This window comes from Gossypium hirsutum, chromosome A08 (genome assembly GCF_007990345.1).
Source record: "Gossypium hirsutum isolate 1008001.06 chromosome A08, Gossypium_hirsutum_v2.1, whole genome shotgun sequence".
NCBI classification, from domain to species: Eukaryota; Viridiplantae; Streptophyta; class Magnoliopsida; order Malvales; family Malvaceae; genus Gossypium; species Gossypium hirsutum.
The window spans coordinates 2,424,110-2,447,468 of record NC_053431.1 but is presented as its reverse complement, the minus strand read 5'-3'; the positions used below and the strand labels follow the sequence as shown (position 1 = coordinate 2,447,468).

General features: G+C 31.8%; 3 protein-coding genes across 8 annotated transcripts; 1 reads left to right on the top strand and 2 right to left on the bottom strand.

Moving 5' to 3' along the window:
- Positions 1-1,174: 1,174 nt before the first annotated feature.
- LOC107926269 (VIN3-like protein 2) lies at positions 1,175-5,237 on the top strand. Of its 6 annotated transcripts, none has more exons than XM_016857072.2 (5): positions 1,175-1,360; positions 1,469-1,549; positions 2,679-3,357; positions 3,428-3,732; positions 3,804-5,237. In XM_016857072.2, the coding sequence occupies exons 2-5, from the start codon at positions 1,531-1,533 to the stop codon at positions 4,994-4,996; spliced, it is 2,196 nt and encodes a 731-aa protein (XP_016712561.2). In that variant the 5' UTR covers positions 1,175-1,360; positions 1,469-1,530; the 3' UTR covers positions 4,997-5,237. The 6 variants fall into 6 exon arrangements, with proteins under 6 accessions (XP_016712561.2, XP_016712559.2, XP_040931535.1 ...); XM_016857070.2 differs by having other exon boundaries at positions 1,195-1,313; positions 3,801-5,237; XM_041075601.1 differs by having other exon boundaries at positions 1,196-1,313; positions 3,825-5,237.
- Positions 5,238-5,689: 452 nt separating this feature from the next.
- LOC107926101 (pectinesterase inhibitor 10) lies at positions 5,690-7,819 on the bottom strand. Its single transcript, XM_016856901.2, has 4 exons — positions 7,416-7,819; positions 7,209-7,306; positions 6,042-6,112; positions 5,690-5,952 (listed from the first exon to the last, which is right to left on the bottom strand). The coding sequence occupies exons 1-3, from the start codon at positions 7,690-7,692 to the stop codon at positions 6,059-6,061; spliced, it is 429 nt and encodes a 142-aa protein (XP_016712390.2). The 5' UTR covers positions 7,693-7,819; the 3' UTR covers positions 5,690-5,952; positions 6,042-6,058.
- Positions 7,820-8,922: 1,103 nt separating this feature from the next.
- On the bottom strand, positions 8,923-14,501 carry LOC107926267 (adagio protein 1). The gene is made up of 2 exons (XM_016857068.2): positions 13,991-14,501; positions 8,923-11,134 (listed from the first exon to the last, which is right to left on the bottom strand). Exons 1-2 carry the CDS (start codon positions 14,212-14,214, stop codon positions 9,526-9,528), a joined length of 1,833 nt encoding a protein of 610 aa, XP_016712557.1. The 5' UTR covers positions 14,215-14,501; the 3' UTR covers positions 8,923-9,525.
- Between the last annotated feature and the right edge of the window lie 8,858 nt (positions 14,502-23,359).

Genomic DNA, 23,359 nt, shown 5'->3' with positions numbered 1-23,359 from the left:
ACAGTTGATGAGTTCTTCGGGCTACACACTTGATAGTTATTTTTTGTTTGTTATTTTTAAACACACATTTGTGTTCAAAATTTGTGATTTCCCCACGCGTATAGAATTTATAGTATTAATAATGTATTTGATTGAGTTGGTGTTACAAGTTAATTCGACACCGACTCATAAACAATTTAATGTAATTTTTTAATTTTAATATCGTACATATTTTATGTATTATTTTATTAATTAGTTCAAAATCATACATTTTATTATTTATTATGTGTTTTTTAAATACACATTTGTATTCTATATTTATGGATTCCACACACATACACGTGTGATGAGATTTTTAGTTTATTTTAGGTCGATTTGGATGGGAGATATATTTATTTGCGATTAGTGTAAAAACAGCGGTGATGGTGATATTAGATACTATAATGATTCTGTAGTGTGAAATAAAAAGTAAGTTAAACAAACCACACCGTACCCCACCGCTCATCCAAACCCACTTAAGTGTTTTACTGAATTGTTGTCACATAATTATAAATTACTAAAATACCATCCATATATAAATTAAGTTATATTTTTACGAGAAATTTTTTTTGAACAATCTCATTATAGATTTTGATCATATATGTTCTTTTTAGCACAACGTCTAGAATTACCCGTAACCTCTCTCCAACTTATAAATAAAAAGATAATGCGCTTCAACGCACTTGAACTCACATCTTTATATACTGACAATAATATCGATGTTAATCACGAACACCGCACATGATAAATAAATAATTTTATCACTATGATCAAAATATCAATTGATTTTTATGTAAATTTTAAATAAATAAATTATTCATTAATTATTTTTTGCTATGCCATAATCTTATTTTTTTTTAAATTATATTTGATAATTACATAAAATTTTGACTAGCTGACTTGAATTTTAAACTAAGGCAAAATTATACCACGACCATTTTTCTTAATAGACAAAACTCGAAATTAAAAATTTTATTTTAAAGACTTCAAACACCAACTCGAAATAATAAATAATAATAATATTATTATTATTATTATAATTATAATTATCACGTCTTCTCCTCCTCAAATCTCCCATGAAATTAAAAAAAAAAATATATATATATATATATATAAAACCCACAACGAAAAGCTAGGACCCATTTAATAGTATAATATAATATAAAATATTATCTGTTTCCATTTTTTTGCAGAAAAAAAATTATATTAATAAGTAGAAAAAGAAAGGGTGAAGGAATAGATAAAAAAAAGAAAAGAGAGGCTTTTAAACACTCAACCAATCCCCAAACTTTCAGGCATGGATTCTTTTTTGGTGTGGCTGAATTTCAAGCCTCTTTTCTTGGTGGAAATATTTATTGATTTCTTTATTTTATTTTCACTACTATTTCTTTGTTCTAATTATAGTGGGGTTTTTTTTTAATTGAAAGTTCCTTTTTTGTTGTGGTTTCAGGCTTAGAAAATTTGGGGTTTTGATTGTAATGTGGGTTTTGTGTTGAGTGCTTTCCTATTGCCATGGATTCCTCTTTTGAAGGTAAAGAGAATTTGGGTTTTTTTTTGAGTGATATGTAATCTGGGTTTTAGTGCTTTCTTATTGCTTTAGCTATTATTTCTAAGGATTCCTCTTTTGAATGTAATTTTTTTTCCTTCTTTGGATTTTCTTAGTGATATGTAATCTGGGATTTGAATTTTTTTTTTGTTTCTCATCTATGGTTTATTTAAGGTCTTAAAGGTTAGATCTTTTGCATGCTGGTCAAATTGTTTCAGTTTTAATTTTTTAATTTTTTAATTTTTATTTTCACTTCAGTAAAGATTTTCTCTTTAAACTTAGTTTTCAGCTAAAAGATGCTTTTTTTTAAATTTTCTTTTTCCTTTTGTGGATATTTGGTACCATATTGTCTTTTTTGACATTTCTTTATCATATTTGATACATTAGTTTCTTACTAATTCACTTTGGTCAACTGGTGGATGAATTTGACTGTTCATTTACTTTCATTCATTGTATTATATTAATGTATGCTTGGCCTTCGGTTTATGTCGGAATACAGCTATGTGTTGGACATGAGTATGTTTGATTTTTTCCCCTGTAGAGTCACGTCTTCGTACTCATGTTCATTCACACTTATATGTATGTATATATCTATATATATATCCTCTCCAAGGCATGTCCCCGTACTTGTGTCCGTGTATATATATATATAGACAAAAGTGAATGGCAATAGGTTGTAAAAGGTCAAATAGCATTGTGTTCAATCCCTTCCTTGAACTGTGATGTTAGTAATCCACGGTGTTCGGTGTAGTTCAGAATGTACTTTTTCTAATGCAAGTCAATTATGAGTTTTCCTGTTTTAGAACAGAGTGGATCGGAATTTACTTCGATTAATATAGATCATTCGACCTTCCTGAATGACTTCCATAATTGGTTGATAACACTGACTACGTAACGGCAATTCTCTGAGTTCTTGTTGATTTTCTTTTTCTTGTTCTAAATTTGGTAATCTTGTCAGTATTGCCGTTGTTGTGTGTGAAGTGCATGACAAATTTCTTGTATTTTTCTGACATTTTGTCGAGTTGATATTAGTATTAGGATCTTTTGTCCCTTTAGGACTTTCTTGTGCTAACTCTTGTTAACTCGCAATTTTATGTTTTTCCTTTCGCTTTAGGAGTTGCGCTCGATCCATCAAAATGTAGTAAATTGAGCATGGATGAAAAACGAGAACTTGTATATGAATTATCAAAGAGGACAAGTAGAGCCTCTGAAATGCTACAATCATGGAGCCGCCAAGAGATTTTACAAGTCCTATGTGCCGAGATGGGGAAGGAAAGGAAATATACCGGTTTGACTAAGCTTAAAATTATTGAAAACTTGTTGAAAATTGTAGCCGAAAAGAATTCAGGGGATCATGAAGGTGTGACGGATCCCGAATCACATTCATCCCTATCAAGTGGCTCGAGATTATCCAAAAGGCAAAGGAAAGCTGATTATCCTTCTCGACTGCCTATTCCAGTTAATGATCCTGTAATCCGTAATGGCAGCAATGACATGATTAATGCTATTTTTTGCAAAAACTCGGCTTGCAAAGCTACCTTGAGACAAGACGATACGTTTTGCAAGAGGTGTTCATGCTGCATCTGTTATAAGTTCGATGACAATAAGGATCCTAGTCTATGGTTAATTTGCAGCTCGGAGCCTCCTTTCCTGGGAAACTCTTGTGGCATGTCGTGTCATCTCGAGTGTGCTTTAAAACATGAAAAGTCCGGTATTGGTAAAGATAAACAACATGCTGTTCTTGATGGGAGCTTTTATTGTGTAGCATGTGGGAAAGTAAATGATTTGCTTGGGTAATTACTACAAACGAACCACCTATAATTACGTATTTTTTTACTATTAATGTCTTATTTATTCATTTAGGTGCTGGAGAAAACAACTTATGGCTGCAAAAGATACAAGGAGGGTCGACATTCTATGTTATCGTGTTTCTTTAGGCCAGAAACTTCTTAATAGGACTGAAAAATATCGTAAGATTTCGGAGATTGTTGATGAAGCTGTTAAGTTGCTTGAAGCTGAGGTTGGTCCATTAACTGGTTTGCCCGTTAAGATAGGTAGGGGTATAGTCAATAGGCTTTCTTCAGGACCTGAAGTTCAAAAACTATGTTCTTTAGCTGTGGAATCACTGGACAAAATGTGTTTCGATACTATCTCACATTCGATACCAGGTAATGTTTAGTTTGTAGAACTCTTAGTTAAACACGTTTTTGTGTATAAACTCGTCTGACATTTTCAGCAGGTTCATGTTTGACTTCACCAGCAATAGTACGTTTTGAAGATGTTCGTCCGACTTCTGTTACTGTGATTGTGGGTACTGAAGGACCTTTAGCGAGCACTATTATCGCTTACACCTTATGGCATCGCAAGGCTCATGATCGGGATTACCCTGCTAAATCGACTTGTATCATGTTTGTGCCGAAGACCAGGTTTGTTGTCATGGGGCTAACTCCAGCTACGGAATATCATTTCAAAATCGTGTCATTTGATGGTACAAGAGAGTTCGGTCCGTGGGAAGTTCCGATTTCAACAAGATGTAGTGTTGATGGAGGCCCAGGCTGCCCGATGATGGAGAGAAGCCAAAGCCCCACAACCAATTGTAGCAGCCTTTCGAATCCTTCTTCAGTGGAGGACGAAACTAATAACATTACTCCGTACAGTGATCAGAATGATGACCGGGCAGACAATTACATTACGTATTGCAAGGACACAGGTAAAATTGTTTCCACAAGTTTATCGAAAGGTACTATCAACTGCACTGTCCTTGGTGAAGATGGAATTCCGGAAGAAGTTCCTATGTTAGGTGAGGAACGTGCAATGGAGATAGTTGGTCCGATTCTTGATTCCGATGCATTAATTGTTGAGAAAAATCCCACATCTGAGGACCGAATTACTGAGGAGACAAGCACTGATAATGGCTCTGACACCCTGGTTGAGACTGATACCGAGCATTTACCATTTGTCGGTTGTTCCGAAGCTGGGTTACCAATCACTCCCTGCAGGATGGAAATAATAAAAAACATACAAGGAAGAAGTGGAAGATCGAAGTCTAGCAACAAGGAAGCCGAGAATGGGACAGGGAAAGGAGAAGACCCTCAAGACGGAAGCACCTCAAAGAAGAAAACCGGAGAACGACAAGACGAGGAATGCATGGAAAATGGTCTCTCAGATACAGATTTCGAGCATTACGTGAAGGTAATCAGATGGTTAGAATGCAAAGGACATATCGAAAAGAACTTCAGACAGAAATTCCTCACCTGGTACAGCTTAAGAGCAACCCCGCAAGAAGTGAGGATCGTGAAAGTATTCGTTGATATCTTCATTTCTGATCCAGCATCTCTTGCGGAGCAGCTTGTGGACACATTCTCCGATTGTATCTCCAGCAAAGGATCATCCGTAGTACCTGCTGGCTTTTGCATGAAGCTTTGGCATTGACATGAACAGACTGTTGCCGAGCAGTGAGCTACATGTTTCCGAGTGCAAAACCGGATTAAAGTCTGTGTTCGGCAATAATTCTTTAGACCCACAACATTCTTGAGTTAGTTGCTTTTGTCATTGTTATGATCATGTAAGAATTGCCAGAATCGTCTTCTTATCTTTTTACAAAAACACTTTGTTGGTTCATTCACCCAGGTTTTTTAAGTTATTTTCTAATGGTATTTCCATTTCATGTTAATTGAGTTGCAAAACTTTTAACATATTCAATTTTTTATAGTAAAAAATAAATAAATTTAAACCAGTTTTTATGGTTCTATTGGTTGAACCGATTTTTGCCCCGGTTCAAATAATCTCCAATGTACCAGACAGAATTGATTATCGGTATCGGTTCAATTGATTTGATTGATTAAACTCAATTATGAGTTTTTTTTTTTTACAAAATTATCATTTAACTATTAATAAATTTCTCTTTTGATCATTCAATTATAAAAAATTACAAAATAATCGTTTTAACTATTTAATTTTATTTTTTTATCACCCAACTTTCTTCAAATTAATCAAGTCGAACTTTTGAGTTTAGATCAGAATTCCCGGTCTAGTTCTCGATTATCTCTTTAAACCGGTCCGAAATAATTTAAAATAAGATCATCATATCAATTGCCTGTATGCATATACATATGAATGAGAAACTTAAGCAACAAAATGATGCATTTCAATAACATAACAACAGATACAAGAACATGTCCTCCACAGTTTATAGCAAATCTCAAATGCTAGAGAGATTAACTTGGTAACCCTAATACACAAACAAGCTCAGTTAGCTACTATAGTATAAGGAAGAACATAAGCACATTCAATCCTGATCCGATCTCGAGACATCAAACGAAGTTCCCTTTTTGGACCCGGACATCTTTCGACCACAAACAACAACCATCCTTAACTCAGTGCAAGTTCTGCAGAAACAGCGAAACCCACGATATAACCTCGAGAAAGGATAACATTAGAAAATGTAAAAGGCGAGACGGTTCAGGGTCTTCATTACCGGGGACGAGAAGTATGCTACACACTCTGTATTTTGCTAGATATTTCTTTCACTTTTACACCTTCCTTTTCCTGTAATAAAACGATTCAAGATGTTAAATGATGTCGATATCCTAAGTATTGAGTAACTACGAGCGATAGTAACGACAAGAAGTGAACTTAACATAGCGAAAATGATAATACGAACAGCTTTTTTCGCATTGACACATCAATGTTACTTTCGTGCTGTGTCTGTGATATAACTAAAAGCAAAGCACTGTAATAGGCTTAATGAACCTATAGACATTAAGTCGATAATGTAAAAGCATTGCAAACTATATAAAGTTGTTAGATCTAATTATAGCTTTAGTCTCTCTACTATATTGAAAATTGGAATTTAATCCCTCTACTTTAATGTGATCCTCAAAACTGAAAATACTGTTAAAGTGCTAACGATATTAACTGTTAATTCATAACAATGTTTATAATGTTAACAAATTCATGGAAATCCACTTCAACAGTTGACAGTGTTATCGATTTGGACCTACTAGTAATATTACAAAAGTAGATCAAATTATGCCAAATTAAAATAAAGGATTGAATCACAAATTTCAATATAGTATGGGAACTAGAACCATAATTAGACCCCTTTTTTTTTTTTGGTTATATCTCTATTATAATACAATACATACCATTGTTTATAACAAATGAAACAAATTGCTTATAAGCTACTTCACAAAGTACCTTAAGAAATACTTTGATTTCATTTCACCAAACTACCAAACTTAAAGGAGCTTAAAAGTTGGTTCTAGTCCCTTTACTATGATGAAATTAGAGATTTAATCCAAATACTTTAATGTATCATGACTTGGTCCTCTACTTTTATAATATAATATTATTAGTAGGTTCAACTTAATCACACAGTTAGGCCATGTGAAAATCCAATTAGTCATATTCTATCAGTAATAAATTGATATGTTGAAATGCTTAAAACTGTTTCTAAAATTCTACTAATAGTCCAAATAGCAATATAAAAGTAAATTTCGCATTAAAGTAGAGGAGTTAAATCCTAAATTTCAACATAGTACAAGGACTAAAATTATAAATATACCAAAGTCATGATCCGGAAAAAACAAAAAAATTTCCCGAGAAAATGCAACAACAAAAGGAATATTTTATAAGCACTTACCAATCCCTTGCTCTCATAATAATCGTCCAATGCCCATTGATACTTGGACTGATTTAAGCCGAACCAACGAGCTAAATGGTCATCCAAGCTTGAATGAGCTACAAACAAACAAACAAAAACATTAACAAAGGAGAAAAAATGAATTGTTTATGATTTAAACCCATAATTGAACCAAAAAAAAAACAAGGAAAGAAACAGTAGAGATACCGTTTTGGAGTTTGAAGGCAGCGTTTTTGAAGAAACCCAGAAATGAACCGTCGGAAAGGGATTGGGAAGTAAGGAAAGACTTGTCGAACTGTTGGGGAGGTGGCTGGACAGGCGGCGGAGCAGAAGGAGAAGGAGAAGGCGGCGCGGCCTTCTTGGGAGAGTGAAAAACAGGAGGGTCAGTTGGAGAAGGGGTTGACGGAGGGGTAACGAAGACGGTGTAAGGGCCGATCTTGCTGATCATCGGCGGTGGAATCGAAGGATCTTTTTTGATTGGCATTTTTTAGTGAAACAGTATTGAGAGAAAAAAGAGAAAAAGTAAAGCTTAGAAGCAGAGTGTCAGTGTCACGAAACCCAAATGGGGGAGAAGATGGATGCTGTTTGTTTTTAGTCTCTCTGTCACTCATTGTACTTTTATGCCTTTTTTTTAATATTATATTTATTATTCAGAAAAATAATCAATCTAAAGAATAATTTAGGGACTTGAATTTTGTAGTTTATTTTAATTTGGTCCTCAAACTTTTTTTATTCATATTAGCTTTAGACTTGATATTTTTTAAATTTTGGTCTGTGATTATATAATACTTTTTTTATTCATATCAGTCCCTAACATGGATTAAAATTGAAGAAAAAAATGTGAAATTTAAAAGTTAATGTGGATTAAAAAAAGATTAAAAACTAAATTGAAATTCTTTTATCAGATTCAGGGATTAAATGTTAATTTATCTCAATAATTTATGTTTTAAAGAATAATTATCTGAATAAAAGGTCAATTTTTCCTCTTTTCCGAAAAGAGACAATTAATGGTTTTTATCAGGAAAAGTTAACATAAAACGAATCTGTTCCAATCAGGTCCCAAAACAAAAAGCCAATTAAGAAGTGATAATTTTAATCCATATCCAAAAGTGTTAGATTTAATTATAAAAAGAATTAGTAATTTAGAGTGGGTTTGGATGAGACTGTATTTACTTACAGTTATTGTAAAATTAATAGTGGTAGTAAAATTAGATACTGTAACGATACAGTAAAATATGACAAAAAATAAGCTAAACTTATCGCACCGCACAGTCAAATCCACCCTTAAACTTGTAAAATTCAAAACTTGGCTGAAATGATTCAAATAAATAACTCAAAATTCTGAAATCAAAATAAATTTAATTTAAATAATTAAACCCTTAATCAAAATTTTCCAAAAAAAAACAAAGCCAAAAAATTTAAAACTAAATTAACTCGAAATTATTATCAAATTTAAATATCTTTTAACACTTCAATAATTTATAAAATTAATTATCTTTTTTTAAATTTTTAAATTTTTATATTTATTCAATTTTAAGTGTGAATGTAAAAATCAAATCATTTTATATATTTTATTATATATACGAACATATACAAAAATTAAATTAAATAATTCAATTTTTTATACAATAATAAGACATTACAATCTCTAAAAGAAAACGTGATATGACACATAATTTTTAAAAGAAAACATAAATTCAAACTTCAAAGAAGATGAAACAGAAACTACAATTTTATTTTAAATCAAGTCGGATTAAAATCAAACCAAATTTCAAATTGAAGGGACACCACCAAAGCTGGTTTCACAAAATAAAATACTGAAGCAACAGGTTTGGACCAAAAAGAAAAAGCAACAGGTTACTATAAACATGCAACATCCTTTTTTTTTTTTTAATTACAGAGCCTACAAATACTATAATATATAGCATATATATATATATGAATAACCTAGCTTGTTTTCAGTCTGTCTGTATCAAATACTAGCATCCTAAGAAGCAAGAATAAACCATTGTCAGCATTGTTAGACGGTTCATACCAAACCTTACAAAAAAACCAAACATGTTTCAAGCCAACTCGTTTCTGAGTTCTGTCCGGGGCCGGCCAGCCGGACCGGAACAGCCTCAGTACATGAACATGCTTCACGACCAGAAGAATGTTTTGTCAGGATAGTTACTTTCCAATGATGTTCAACAATCCAGTTCCTTCCCAGAATTTTAATCTCAACTTTTGAGTCGCTCGTTTTTTGAGCTGAGACTCGTTTATAAACACGGGTTATATGCATCTGCAGATTCATCTTTCAGCCATGACAGTAACTTTATCAGATAGCAGAACTTGCCAATGATAGTTCATGGAGCTCGGTCAGCATCCACTCTTCGCCAGTTTGACCACCAAGTACGATAGCCCTTGTTCCACCAACAACACAAGTACTATGCCCCCAAGCAAACCTCGGGGGTCTCCCGGGCACATTTAGTATCCTCCAAGTAGGTTTCTCATCGGTTGGATCCAGGAGATAAAGTTGGGAAGCAGAGTGAAGACCAGCGACAGACCCGCCAAAGATGAGAATTCTTCCACCAGGTAGGCTCACGGCGACATGGTCAAGTCTTGGAGGTGGAGCTACGCCCCCGGGGTTTCCAGCGCCAGGCATCCCACTCCCAGTTACACATCTCCAACAGGGTTCATCCTCACTTAAATCCATTGTGAACACATCACTAGAACGAAACCGTAGAGGACCACTCTTAGCAAGACCTCCAAACATCAATATTTTCCGACCACCGTATACCGACAGTGTGTGACCCAAACGAGAAGGTGGGGTCCACGCTACTGGTATCTCTCTCCAGACAGGTTTCTCCATTGAAAGATCAAGCAGGAAAGTGTCACTAAGAAGTACTCCCGAATCTGCACAACCACCGGAAACTATGAGCTTGGTTCCATCAAGAGTGCAGGAGCTGTGCCATGATCTAGGTAGCGGAGGAGCCAATCCTGAGATCTCTCGCCAAGTCGGAGGCTTAGCATCCAAATCTAGCACGAAAACATCATTGAGCAGGCCCTGCCTTCCACAGCCACCAAATACCACCAGATGAGACCCATTCACGCAAGAAAGTGTATGACCCCAACGACCAGGTGGAGGAGAACTCACCTGGACATGTTGCCACTCCGGGTTACTGGAATTCAGATCCAATACAAAGGTGTCGTTCATTGGTTGCATATTTACTCCTTCACCACCGAAAAGTACAACTCGATTCCCAACAGCACAAGCACTAAAGTTGCACCGTGAAGGTTCAACAGCCCCTCCAACAGTAAGCTTCCTCCATGCAGCTGCTTCAAGAGTGGTCAACTCCCTTGCCAGCCTACCCCACCCAAGTCTCTTGGCACCAGGAACTGTCTCTAAAACACGAGTAGTCTCACAACCCCATGCATTTTGACAGACCATCCGCCAAAGGTCCTCGTTTTTTGTCAGGTCATATAGTCGTCTACAGACAGAACCAACAGACGCAATATCTCTTGGAGTCAATCGCGATAGTATCTTGAGAGACAATACCTCATCGCTCAATTGCAATATCCCGCAAAACCCACGGTAGACATTTCGGTCCCCAACTACTCCAGGCCAAAACACAGGAAAACCAGAATGAGAATGGGTGGATGACTTTATAGACTCCTTTATTGAAGATCCAGGCACTGGACCTAGATCGATGTTCACTTCTGTGAAGAACTGGATACCAATAACATGAGTGATTATACCATCATCTCCATAAATAGGAGTAAGACGCAGTTTGTTCATCAAAGGAGATCCATCCTTTCTAAAGTTCAACAACTCTCCTTGGAACTCAATGCCCTCCTCAAGACATCTCCGTATTTCTGATACTACTGAGGAGTCTACCAAAGGATGCCGCCTTTTTGCAAATGGCCCTCTATACTGTAAGAAACGGCTGAAAAAAAATCACATAAATACCAGAACAACGCAGAACTTGTCAGAAGATGAATATTAAATATTAATTTTCTTTCTACAAGAAAATTTAAGGGTAACAAGGAGCATAATGATAAACAACTTTCATGATGATCTACAGTAACTACGGCAATATATGAGAAGTGGGGTGAAAAGGGGGCAGTAGGTGGTATAGGCTTTCAATTAAAACAGTGCTCTGAAACAAAAAAACATGGAAGGTTATCAAAGAACCTTTAAAAGACCTTCTAAAACCAGCATTACAAGAGAACATACAGTTATCACCTCTAAACTCCACCCTTGTACAATTGTTCAGCTGTGACCCCAATAAGCATAAAACTACCAACACAAACAGACATGCAACTTTAGAGGCCTCAGCATAACCAAGGAAAGCAGAAATTAACCAAATGCAAATGGTTCGTTAAGTAAACATGTAAAAGAAAAAATAGATTTAACACAGCAATGACTAGGATATGCAAAAACAAAAAAAAGATTCAAGATTAATAGCTTCAGATGCTTGCTGACAACTTCTACAAGGAAAAAGGAAGGCTCTGGTCAAGGGATGTGCAGCATCTCTAAAACTCATGGCCCAACTATAAATTCCATCAGCTCCCAGGCTGACAAGTAAGAAGGCACTTTTTCTTTTTCAATTTTTCCAAGTCGGATAAATATAGATTAGAGTCATTTAAAGCTTTCAAGTATCAAGCCAACAATTTCTGTTTTACAGTCCAAAACCAAAGCCAAACTCTAATTCACCAAAAGGCTTTTCCAGGAATTCCACACTATTTTGATGACAACAGGCTGACCAAATTTATAAAAAAAATGCATCTCGCCACATCAATATGATTCCTCAGGGAAGCATGAATTTGAGTCTCATCTGATGCTACCAAGATAGATATGAAGCAAGTAGAAATTAGTCTCATCTAAGGCTACACAGATATTTTCATCATATTACATAAATTAAGAAGTAAACTGAATTTCCTCAAATGCACTGCATCAAATCTATATGCTAAGCTGTAGAAGTCAGCATGATGTAGTTATGGTCCCATTGACATATTCTGCTCACGTCTCCCTTCAGAAAAGCTTCAGCATATAAACATATAGGCATCAAAATGATAATGTAGAACGTTAATTCTATTGATAAGCTTCCAAACATCCTATCCAAATTTGTAACCACAATAGTTCAAGGAGCTAAACTTAGTGCAGCATTCAAACGAAACACCAGAGCATTTTTGGTGCTTTTAGAGAGCACTTCTGAAATAGAGGAAGATATCATCTAACTTTCCAAAGAGAATTGTATAGCATGGAAACATTCCTCATCCCATCATTGTACTAATTGCTGGTATATTGGGTAAATAGTCAATCTTTAGTCAATATAATATGAGATTTAGTTTACAAATATCAGAAACATTTGAACAATGACAAAGCATTTCAAAATTCTTTAGGGTTGGTATGATTCAGGAAAGTATCCCACTTAAAGAATGATTATTCAAAAACACGAACACTTGATTATGATACCATAACATCAAGAGGTAGCTTCTTTTGAAAGTAACAACAGGAAACAAAATATAAAACTGAAGATGCCCTCTTAAGCAGGAACCTTACTGTCACCATGTAGAATAAATTTGAAGCTTGAAAGTCTAATACAATCAAGTTGGAAGTATGAGACCAATATATAGATAAATCAACAAGATATTAACAGCCTCCCCCTTGATACAAGCTTCCAACCCCAAGTCACAGTATCACGAACATAAAACTAGTAATATGCCAACCACACAGGCCCTTCTGTCAAAAAACTATATTACACTTCTCAAGCAAAATCCTACTGACAAACTAAACAAGAACCCACACACGAAAGATTCAATCAAGATCCAGATCCCTTTTCTAGTGTATGTTAGCCTGCTCCACTAGAACTAAAACATCTCATCCTGTTGGCGATCCTTCATGCCGACAGGCAACAGCATCTAGGGTTCCTCAAACAATGTGATATCTCACACCGGGTAATCCTTAACCCTCCCTCTCTTACTAAGACTACAGAATGTTCTGGTGAATTATGGCCGAAACCAGGTCTATACGGAACTCAAAGTTCACACCAAAAAATCCCCTGCAGCAGATTACTTTCTAGTTAATATCCACTTTGTAGCATACTCCCCACTAAACACACTATTTTAAGGAAATCAGTTCCAGCATTGTTAATTTTGCAGTTGTTCAGATAGATAATAAGGGGCTTCACAGCACCCTCAATATCATGTACCCGTTGAGGTAAGTTCACTCGGATTCAACAGTAAGTTTACAAGTGTGTCTAGACGAGTGTGCTCAACTTTCTTTAAGTTTTTCTATGTATATAGAGAGCCATATCCCCATGCCCGTATCCAAATGTATGTACTTCAAGCAAAATGAAGAATTGGACTCAAGCAAAATGAAGAATTGGAGCAACATAAATGTTTAGTCTGCATGAAACATTAAACAATTTCTTAACCAAAAAACATAAACCCCTTGAATATAAGCTTCAAAAAGGGATTCCCAGATCTAAATTCATTAAACTGCAAAGTAAATTTGCTCGTTCTCGTTGCACAACATGTTAACATGAAAACTAATACTTCCTATCTTGAATAAATTCAACAATCTTTATTACATAACTAAATTCCCATCCTTTGGATGGGAATTAAAGAAAAACCCAATAAGGGTTTCCATTATCCCCTAAATTCCATGACACAGACACCTAATAACACATTGTAATCTACTCCCATTTTATACAGTACTAAAAAAAAAAACCTAAACCAAACACCATTCAAAATGTCAGCTAAAATACGGAGGAAAACAAAAGCAACAAAGAACTAACCAATTGCGACCAATAACCTCTTCAGCACGATACCCAGTAACCATCTCGAAGACGGTGTTGATATAAACGATGGGGTGGTCGGGTTCGATAGCATCGGTGACAACAAAGCCACAAGGAGCCGTTTGCAGCAAATTCTGGACAGGGAAAGGTAGTGGGTTGCCATCGTTAAAGACGAAGCCTTCGTCTTCATCCCCACTCAGATCGGAATTACTATCCCACTCCATCAACACGTATATATCTCTGTAATCTAAGAAAGCTTGAAACCAGGTGGAAAACCCATGGAAACTGATGAAAAGAAACAAAAGGGAAAACGAAAGAGATGATAAAGAATGAAGAGAAAAGCGTTTCAGTGAGGAAGAGAAGAGATAATTTGAGTGGTGAGCAATGTTTTGGGGGAATTTTTAAGCTAAAGGCCAAAGGAGAAAGGAAAATGGGAGAGAAAGAGTAGGTTGTACATAATATTTTGTGCACTCTCTCCTCCGTCACCGCCTTTCTTTTATTGCTTTCGGTCAAAAAATCTGCTATAACTTTTTCCAAAGAAAAATCCAGTGATTCATTTCTATTATGGGTAAATTTCACTTAAGGTCACTAAACTATTAATAAGTTTATATTTTGGTCACTAAACTATTTGAAAGCTCTTCATTTAAGTCATTGGGCTATTTAAATCACTGTTGTATGATCTTCTCTATTTGTACCGTCTACACCAATTGAAAGCTTTCATTTCCCTTCTCTTCTAAATATCAGTTTTTTATTTTCATGAAACAAATTTGAATGCACGAATCTGCAAACTAAAATCCAAATAGCTTTCTTCTCTAATTTTCGACACTAAATTTTAGATCAACTTGGATATAAGGTATATTATTCTACGCATCGATGAGTACTGATTCACTGTATCGATTGTCGAATCATCATTTGAAGCTCGCTGGCTGAACTTAAAAAATAAAAACTTAATAGTTCAATGATTTAATAAAAATTTTCGAATAGTTCAATAAAATAAATGAAAACTTTCAAATAATTTAATGATTATTTTGAGGTTTTTTGAAGTCGAGTTATCAAAATATAAAGGCGCTTGTACTTTTTGAAGGAATAACTTAAATTTGACGCGTTAAAAAGATAAATTGTACTAATAATATTTAGGATGCTTATTTCTTTTCTTAGTGGATTAAAACTATCTAGAGCTTTCCTTGGATCGAGCTAATCTAGGCCACGACCCAGTTCCAAAAGAAATTACTGTCCAAGTTCGTTCTCAAGTTGGCTTGACCCATAATCTGTTCCATTGTTCACAAGATTAATAAAAAAAAAATTATTTTTATATTAGTATTTTTATGTTTCACATTTTAATTCAAAAATGCATTTAAATCAAATTCAAACCATGTCTAAGTGGATTAAAAAAAAACAAAATCTTGTTCAAACTTTGCAGGTGAACAACTTTAAAACTAGCCATAAAAGTAAGTACACATGTATTTATCATTTGATTCGTGTGTTAAATGTGTTTCACATTAAATTTGAGTTTACATTTTAAGCTCAAGCTAATAATGATTAAGTCGATAGAAAAACTTAATTGATAAAATAATAATATTTTAAAATTTAAGGATCAATTTAAAATTTAAAACATAAGTTGAGGATGTCTTATGCAATTAATTTATTCTTTAAAAAAACTAAAATCTCGTATGAACCATTAATATATAATTTATGGTTAATTTGAATTTGAAGGAAATTTAATTTAAGGTCTTACCTGGATAGGCTGGACCTACCATAGGGATAGTTCTACCTTTAAATGGTTAAAATAAAATATTTATTGGCAATTTCAAAATATGGCGGATTTCCTTTAAATCGGATCGGATTAGTGGTTAAACAGGTTATATTATCAGTTCGTTAGAAAAATATTATTAAAAAATTTTAAAATTAATAAAAGAATTTAGTTTAATCGCCCAATTCAACTGGTCCATACTGGTTTCTTGATCAACCATTTCAAAATCTCTTTTCGAATTAATATCTTGATTAATTTTTTATCCAATCGATTAATCTGATTCGGTACAAACAATATTGATAATTTCATCTATATAATTCAAAACTTAAAATTAAATAATTTTTTTAATTCAGATACAATTTTATTAAATTTTGTTTATTCTCATATATTATATTTACTAATTTCATTATAAATTGTTCTTGGAGTTGATATGATTATATAAATATATTAATAATATTGATAAAAAATATTAATAATAATTTATCTTACATTTTAAAATAAAAAATTAAGAAATTTTAAATTTTAAAAAGTAAAAGTTGAAAGAATATTTTGATTATTTAATTATTAAATAAATTACTATAAACAAAATAGTTGATATTTTCTTCGATCTTCACATTTCCAAACTCTGACAAGATAAGGGTGTCGGCCCACTTCCACGAATCGAGACATAGCATTTCACGGACCTTTTCGTACATGTTATTGGGGAAAAAATCTAAGAGCATCGAAATGCAAAAAGAATAAATAGATATTAAAAAAATAATGATTCATGGAGATTGAGTATTAATTCGATTAGTATGGGTATTGTTACTGATGCAGGAGAATATGAGTTCGAGTATATTGAAACGCTTTGTCCTCAAATTTATGGTTTAAGGATGGGTTATGGGCAGTTTTAGGCATTGTGTCACAAAGAACAAATATGATCAGAACTTATATTGAAATTGTTCAAAAAAAATTCAATAATTCATGCTTCGTATCATTTCTTTTGTAATTTATCATACATGCACATAATCACATTTTTGGTTATTCAGTTTTAAAAAGTTATAAGATAGTCACTGGATTAATCGAAAGTTTTTATTTACATCATTAGACTGTTAAAATTATTGTTGTATTGTTTTTTCCGTTAACACCACTTGCATCAATCAAAACCTCTTATTTCCCTTCTTTTACACAGTTCAGTTTTTTTTCATGAAACAACTGTGTATATCATGAATCTACAAACTAAAATCCAAATAGTTTTTTTCCCTTATCTTAGAGACTAATTATTAGATTATCTTGTATCTAAGGTATGTTCTACGTCAAATCATCATTTAGAGCTCGCTAACTAGACTTTACAAAAAAAAAATCGAATAATTTAATGACTTTAAATGAAAACTTTCAAATAGTTCAGTAACTATTTTATAACTTTTTTAAAATTGACTAACCAAAATATAAATTTACTAATAATTTTGTGATCCTAAATGTAATTTACTCTATTATTATTTATTTTTTATAACAAAATTTATCTAAATTAAACCCTAGCCGAAGATGAAGAAACTCACACCCTAACTTGAGTTGGGTCGAGTAAGCTCTTGACTGATCTAGTTATAACACATAATGTAATTTTCTAATTAAACTCTTTTATAGTTTATAAATATTTTAATTAATAATGAAAAAAATATACTCTAACATTCCAAAAATTAATAAAATTTAATTTATTTTTTAAATTATAAAAATATAAATTATTAAAATAATAAAATTATATTTTTATTATCGTAAAAATAAATAGAATAATTCACTTTAATCCACTTTAAAGTGTCTTTGTGAATGTCAAAAACTAATCTTAATCCACTTTAATGGCTGACCATTATCAATAAGACAGATTATCATTGCCACGTCACTTGGTACATTGCAGTCCATGCATCAAAAGAATTTTTTTCTTCATCTTACAAAATCAATTGGGCACTTGTTTGCCTCCATTTATAGAGGGTGAAATTACTTAACAAGTCCTTCTAGAAGTAAATATAATTGATTTCGCATTGATTCCAATTATATCAATCGGTACACATCGTTTTAGTAATAAACTAAAACAATTACTTATCTTTTCTGCATCCATATAAATTTTGATTTGTACCAATTTTGATCCGACCAATTCTAATTACACTGATTGGGATATTACGCACCAACTAGAGCATGAATAATGTTAAAAATACATAAAATTATTATTTAACCAACTTTAATATTTTTTATTAATCAAATTTAAACTTTAAACTTTAACCAACATAAAGGAACAACTTCAAAATTTTAAGTAGAAAATTAATGGATAATAGAAAGTAAAGATTTTATATAACAAACAAACTAAAGAAAACAAAAAAGAAAATTTTTAAATGCTTCGCCAACACAACATTTTAAGTACGTTTTTGTTAAATTTTCGTTTTATATATTTAGTATGGGATGATCTTACTATAGATCATTTTTAAATAACGGTATGGATAAATTTGTTGTTTAATGTGTGGGATATTTTTTTTCTATGTTTATTTCAAATTTTTTAAATAGTGAAATTTTCTTTATAAAGTTTATTGATATATATTTTATGCAATTAATTAATATTTTTATATTTAAAATTATTTAGTCTAATTCATTTGATATATTAAATGTTTTTTAAAATATCAGTAAATCCGAAACAATACATTGGAACAAATCGGTATCCATACATATCAATTCTAGTAGAAAAAGGTCACCCGCCAGTACTGTATTGACTATTTTGGTCTGGATTAAATTAATCTTTCTACTATTAAATGGATCAATTTAACCATTATAACATTAAAAAAATCAAACAATGTCAAATTGTAATAAAGATAATAAAAAAGACATAAAAATGATTTTTTTTCATTTGCAGCTCAACTTCAAACATTCGTTTGAAAACCATAAAAACTTTCAAAATATTATTTATTTTTAAACAATAAATGGCATTTTTAGGTAAAAATATAATGAAAACCCTTATATTATGAGTTAAATTATTATCTACTCCATTTACTTAAAAAATGAGTAAATTAGTCATTGTATATTAAATAAAAGAGCAAATTAGTCCCTTAGTTAAAATTTGCATCTAGTTTCTACTATTAAAAACTGGTGCAACTTACAGAATAATCAAACAGTTACACTTAGAGTGTTACGTGTGTCTCATATCAACATACATGGACTATGTTTTTTACAGTAAAAATAGATAAAATTTTTAAGAATCAGTTTAATTTTTGATCTAACATAAAACCTAATTCTTAGTCGACCTCTACAATATTTTATCTATTTTTTTATTCGGTAAATTGATTCATTTAATAATAAAATGAATAATAATTTGATAAATTTGTTATAATGTGCTTCTACCATTTCCGAAGTAGTAGAAAGGCCAGTCCCCTTTATTACCTCAAACATGGAGAGACTGCCTTTTATGTACATACCAGAGCCCGGACACGCATGCAGAACAGTCGTGCAACGGTATAAGCTCGAACTTTCAAGCGAATATTCCCCATACAGGAATAAAATCAAACAGTTTCGCTGCAATTACATGGTGCTTAACATTACCAGACCAAATGCCCGAAATTAGCCAATGGAGTAACAAGAGAACACTTTCCCAATCCACAGAAAGGTCTAAAGCTTTCAACAAACTAAACATACCAATTCGAAGCAGCTCCAACTTCAAACAGAATCAAATAAATCACGCTCAAACAAGAAACCCGACTCTCGGTTTGACCTTCTTCTCCACTGTTAATCAAATTGAAAGAATTGGAGCGTGATTGGGGGTTCCTTGAAATGAACTTTCACGGTGAAATTTCAAAGTAGAATCCAATGAAACCGGTCCAATTGTTGTGAAAAAAAAGGTGGTGCTGAGCTGAATCTTGATTAGCTTATTTGACTGTGTTGGGACAAGGAAAAGAAAAAGGGTTTGCCAATCATATTTGATTAGCTTATTTGACTGGCATGCCACTATGCATTAAATTTATTCAATATATATTGGCATGTCAAACAATTGATACATCAATAGGATAAGGTTTGAAGTTTTTTTTGGTAGAAAATAACCAACATCAAAACTAATTAAACCCATACAAAGAGAGTACTATCCGGTAACAAAATCTCTTAAACTGATGAAGGAGATCTTCAAATAAAATTAAATTCAAGAGACTATTAAACTCATACTTGACTATTCGATCAACAATTGCATTTTAATTGTGAATTAAACGGAACTCAGTTAAGCTACTATTGACTGTACAGTCCACCAGACAACACTTAATAAATAGTAATAATTTTAATATTATACACATTTTCATTTTATGTATTTCAATTTTATACTCTAAAGACACTAGTGGTAAATGACATAATATACTTTTTTTTTTCTAAGTGTAATTATTTCTAATGAATTATTGGTTTTAATTTTTTTCCTTTTTTCTTTTTTGGTAACATGGGTTAAAATTTCTAAATTTAGAATTACTTCTTTTTTTCTCTCTAAATTTATTCCAACTTATATAACATTTATCCCATGTTAATTCAAGTGAATATATTTTTAGTTGTAAAAAAATATATATATATTTTTTAAATTATAATTTTAATAACAATAACATTCAATATATCTATATAATTATAATCGGAATCAATTAGTACAATATATAAATGAAATCGATTTATACAAAATGAAACTCAAAACTTGAAATAAAAAAATATATTCAAAATTTCAAAACTTTTAATTTTATTGACATAGCATTTTATATTATTATATAGACAATTATGGATTTAAGAGTAATTCATTTTTTATTAATTGTAATTAAAATTATTTTTTTGAAAAAAAAATAGTTATAAGTAGTTCCACGTAAACTTATCTCATCTTACTTGTGAATAATATTTAATATGCATTAGAAATATATTTCTGCAAAACTAAATAGTTAATATTGACCAAAAAAAAAAAGAAATGAGCGTAAATAAATAAAATAATCACTATACACTTAATTAGGCAGGCAATAATAGCCGCATACATGTGTTGAATCTTTAGCCCCAATTACTCAATAAATGTAAAAAACAAGAAAATATTTAAATTCTCTTAATAGCTTTTTCTCAACCAATGTGGGATATTACACTCTACATTATCAATTATATAAATCAAATCATTGATTTTCTTTTTCAACATGTCATTAAACTCTTAATTAAATAGTAAAATAAAATAAAATTGAACTTCATTGTCAATAAGAAAGAAGTATTGAAGAAGAAAAAAAAGACAAGAAAAAAACAATGGTCCAATTTGGACAAATTTTAATGCTTGACGAAATCGATCAAATTTCGCATTGGTGTGCTAAATTTTAAATTAATGTAAGGCTTTTTTATTTTTATTTTTTGAAAAATCAAATTAATATTACTATTTGTAAACAATATTTATAATCAATAATTACTTATAAATACCAAAAAAGTAATTTTCAAAATAAATAATATTTTACGAGCCATATAACTCGATGCTCCTTAAGTAAGATACGAGGTTTAAGCCATATAAATAAGAAAAAAAAATCTCCAGAACCAGATTAATGGTAGAATCGATCAAGCCACTGGTTTGTCGATTTAACTAGTTCGATTAAATGAACCATTAAAGATCCATAAGAAAAAAAAATAGTGGTCAATTTATTCATACCGATCCCTGAATCAATTAATCTAATGTTTTTTTTCTTTTAAATTAATACTCTAATCGGTTCTTGATCCAATTCAATTTAAACAACTATAAATCTTTTCGACTTCAAATTTAATTCCGGCTATCTGGAAACTCGAAAAATAACATTAAATGAGTCATTGATGGGGTTGATGTTAATAATAATTGATAATAAAATTACAAAAGTTGACTTCTGATGCCTTAATCATGATAGAGATTAAGGTTAATAACAATAATAAAATAGATTAGTTCTGTTTTCTTCTTTTTAAATCGATAGTTTAAAAAAAAAACCGAATCAAACAAAAAAAAAAGGGACTTTCTGGGGGCTGACAAGGGCCGCCCCAAATATAAAATTTATGATTCAAATCCTTTGAAAGTTTTAAAATTTTAAATTAATAAAAATAAAATTATACTTTAATTCTTTTAAAATTAATAAAAGATTAATTTAATTATTTAAAAATTATAAAGATATAAACTATTAAAATAATACAATTATATTTTTATTATCATAAAAATTACAATTTTTTCTAATTTCACGCTTGAAGACTTTGCAGCAAATTAAATAAATATTGGATTGGGTTAATAATGTATAATAACTAAAACATCTAATTAAATCAGCAATATGAAGTCAAACCCTTTGTTTCTATTATTAGCCTCCTCAATAATTATATATAATATATATGTTCTAATAATAATAATATTATTATTATTTATTATTATTATTATTATTATAAAAAATCCCAGTTGTGGTTCATAATATTCTGATCATATTTTGACTTTTTTAGGAAAAAAAAGTAATTAATATTATCGATTTCCAATCAAGCAATAGCAAGTGTGAGTGCAAGCTCACAACCCACGCCAGGTGAAGATAATGAATTAAATGGAAAATAATTGACATTTCACATGAATAATGCATGCTACTACATCATTTCACCATTAATTTTTGTATTAAATAAGAATATTAAAAAACAAATGATATAAGAGGAGTTTCGATTACAACTAATTAAGAGTTGAAAAACATTGAAAAACATTGTTCTAATCAAAGTGAAATAATAAAAATATAGTTCTATACGGACTCAACTTATGCGATATGGTCCGTACCACATATCCCTTGTTTTGTCACTGTATTTATTTCTTTGACAAGTGAAGGATTCGAATCACACAATCTCTAACATTGGAAAAACTTACTTAAATTATTGTTGAATGCTGTTTATGTTGATTTGCATTATTGTATGGGGTCCAATTGTGTTTCTAATCATATGCCTTCCTTATGCAAATTCTTTACAAACCAGTAAGATTTCAACAGCAGCTTAAAAATGGCAAAATAAATAAATAAATAAAACAAGACAAAAAGGGGACAAGATACTTATGTTTCTTAAAAGCAACCAAAGTATGATCATTTGAGAGATATACATACATTTAGTGGTTAACTTGTAGAAGGGGACAAGATCTGTAATGGACATAGGACTGGGAAAACAGGACTTATTAAATAGCATACATTTTGTTAAGCTCATTGTTTAGTATTTCAGTATCTGACAATGGATAAGAGTGTGACTGGCTCTCCATTGAAGATCTTCGAATATTTCGTTTGCTCGAAGCCTTAATTCGATGCCTGATCACCCAATAACACATAGTGCCTAAAGTTGCAAACATTATTACCGATCCGATAATGGTAACTCCGATAGCTAACCATCGTTCATCTCCGACCACAACGAATGACAACGCTAAGTATGCCACTGAAACAAGCACACAAGCTAACCACATTATCTTGTTGATAACAGCCATCAACTGCTTCTTTGCCTTGCTTTCAATGACTACAACTGAGGTCTGAACCACCACAACAGCTATGAAATTTTAGAGATTTTATGTTCGAGTTTTATTATTGACAAATCATGTGGTATAGGTTAATTTGAACAGGGGCGTAAATAGAGATAACAGAAAGTAGTGATTTTGACCCTTT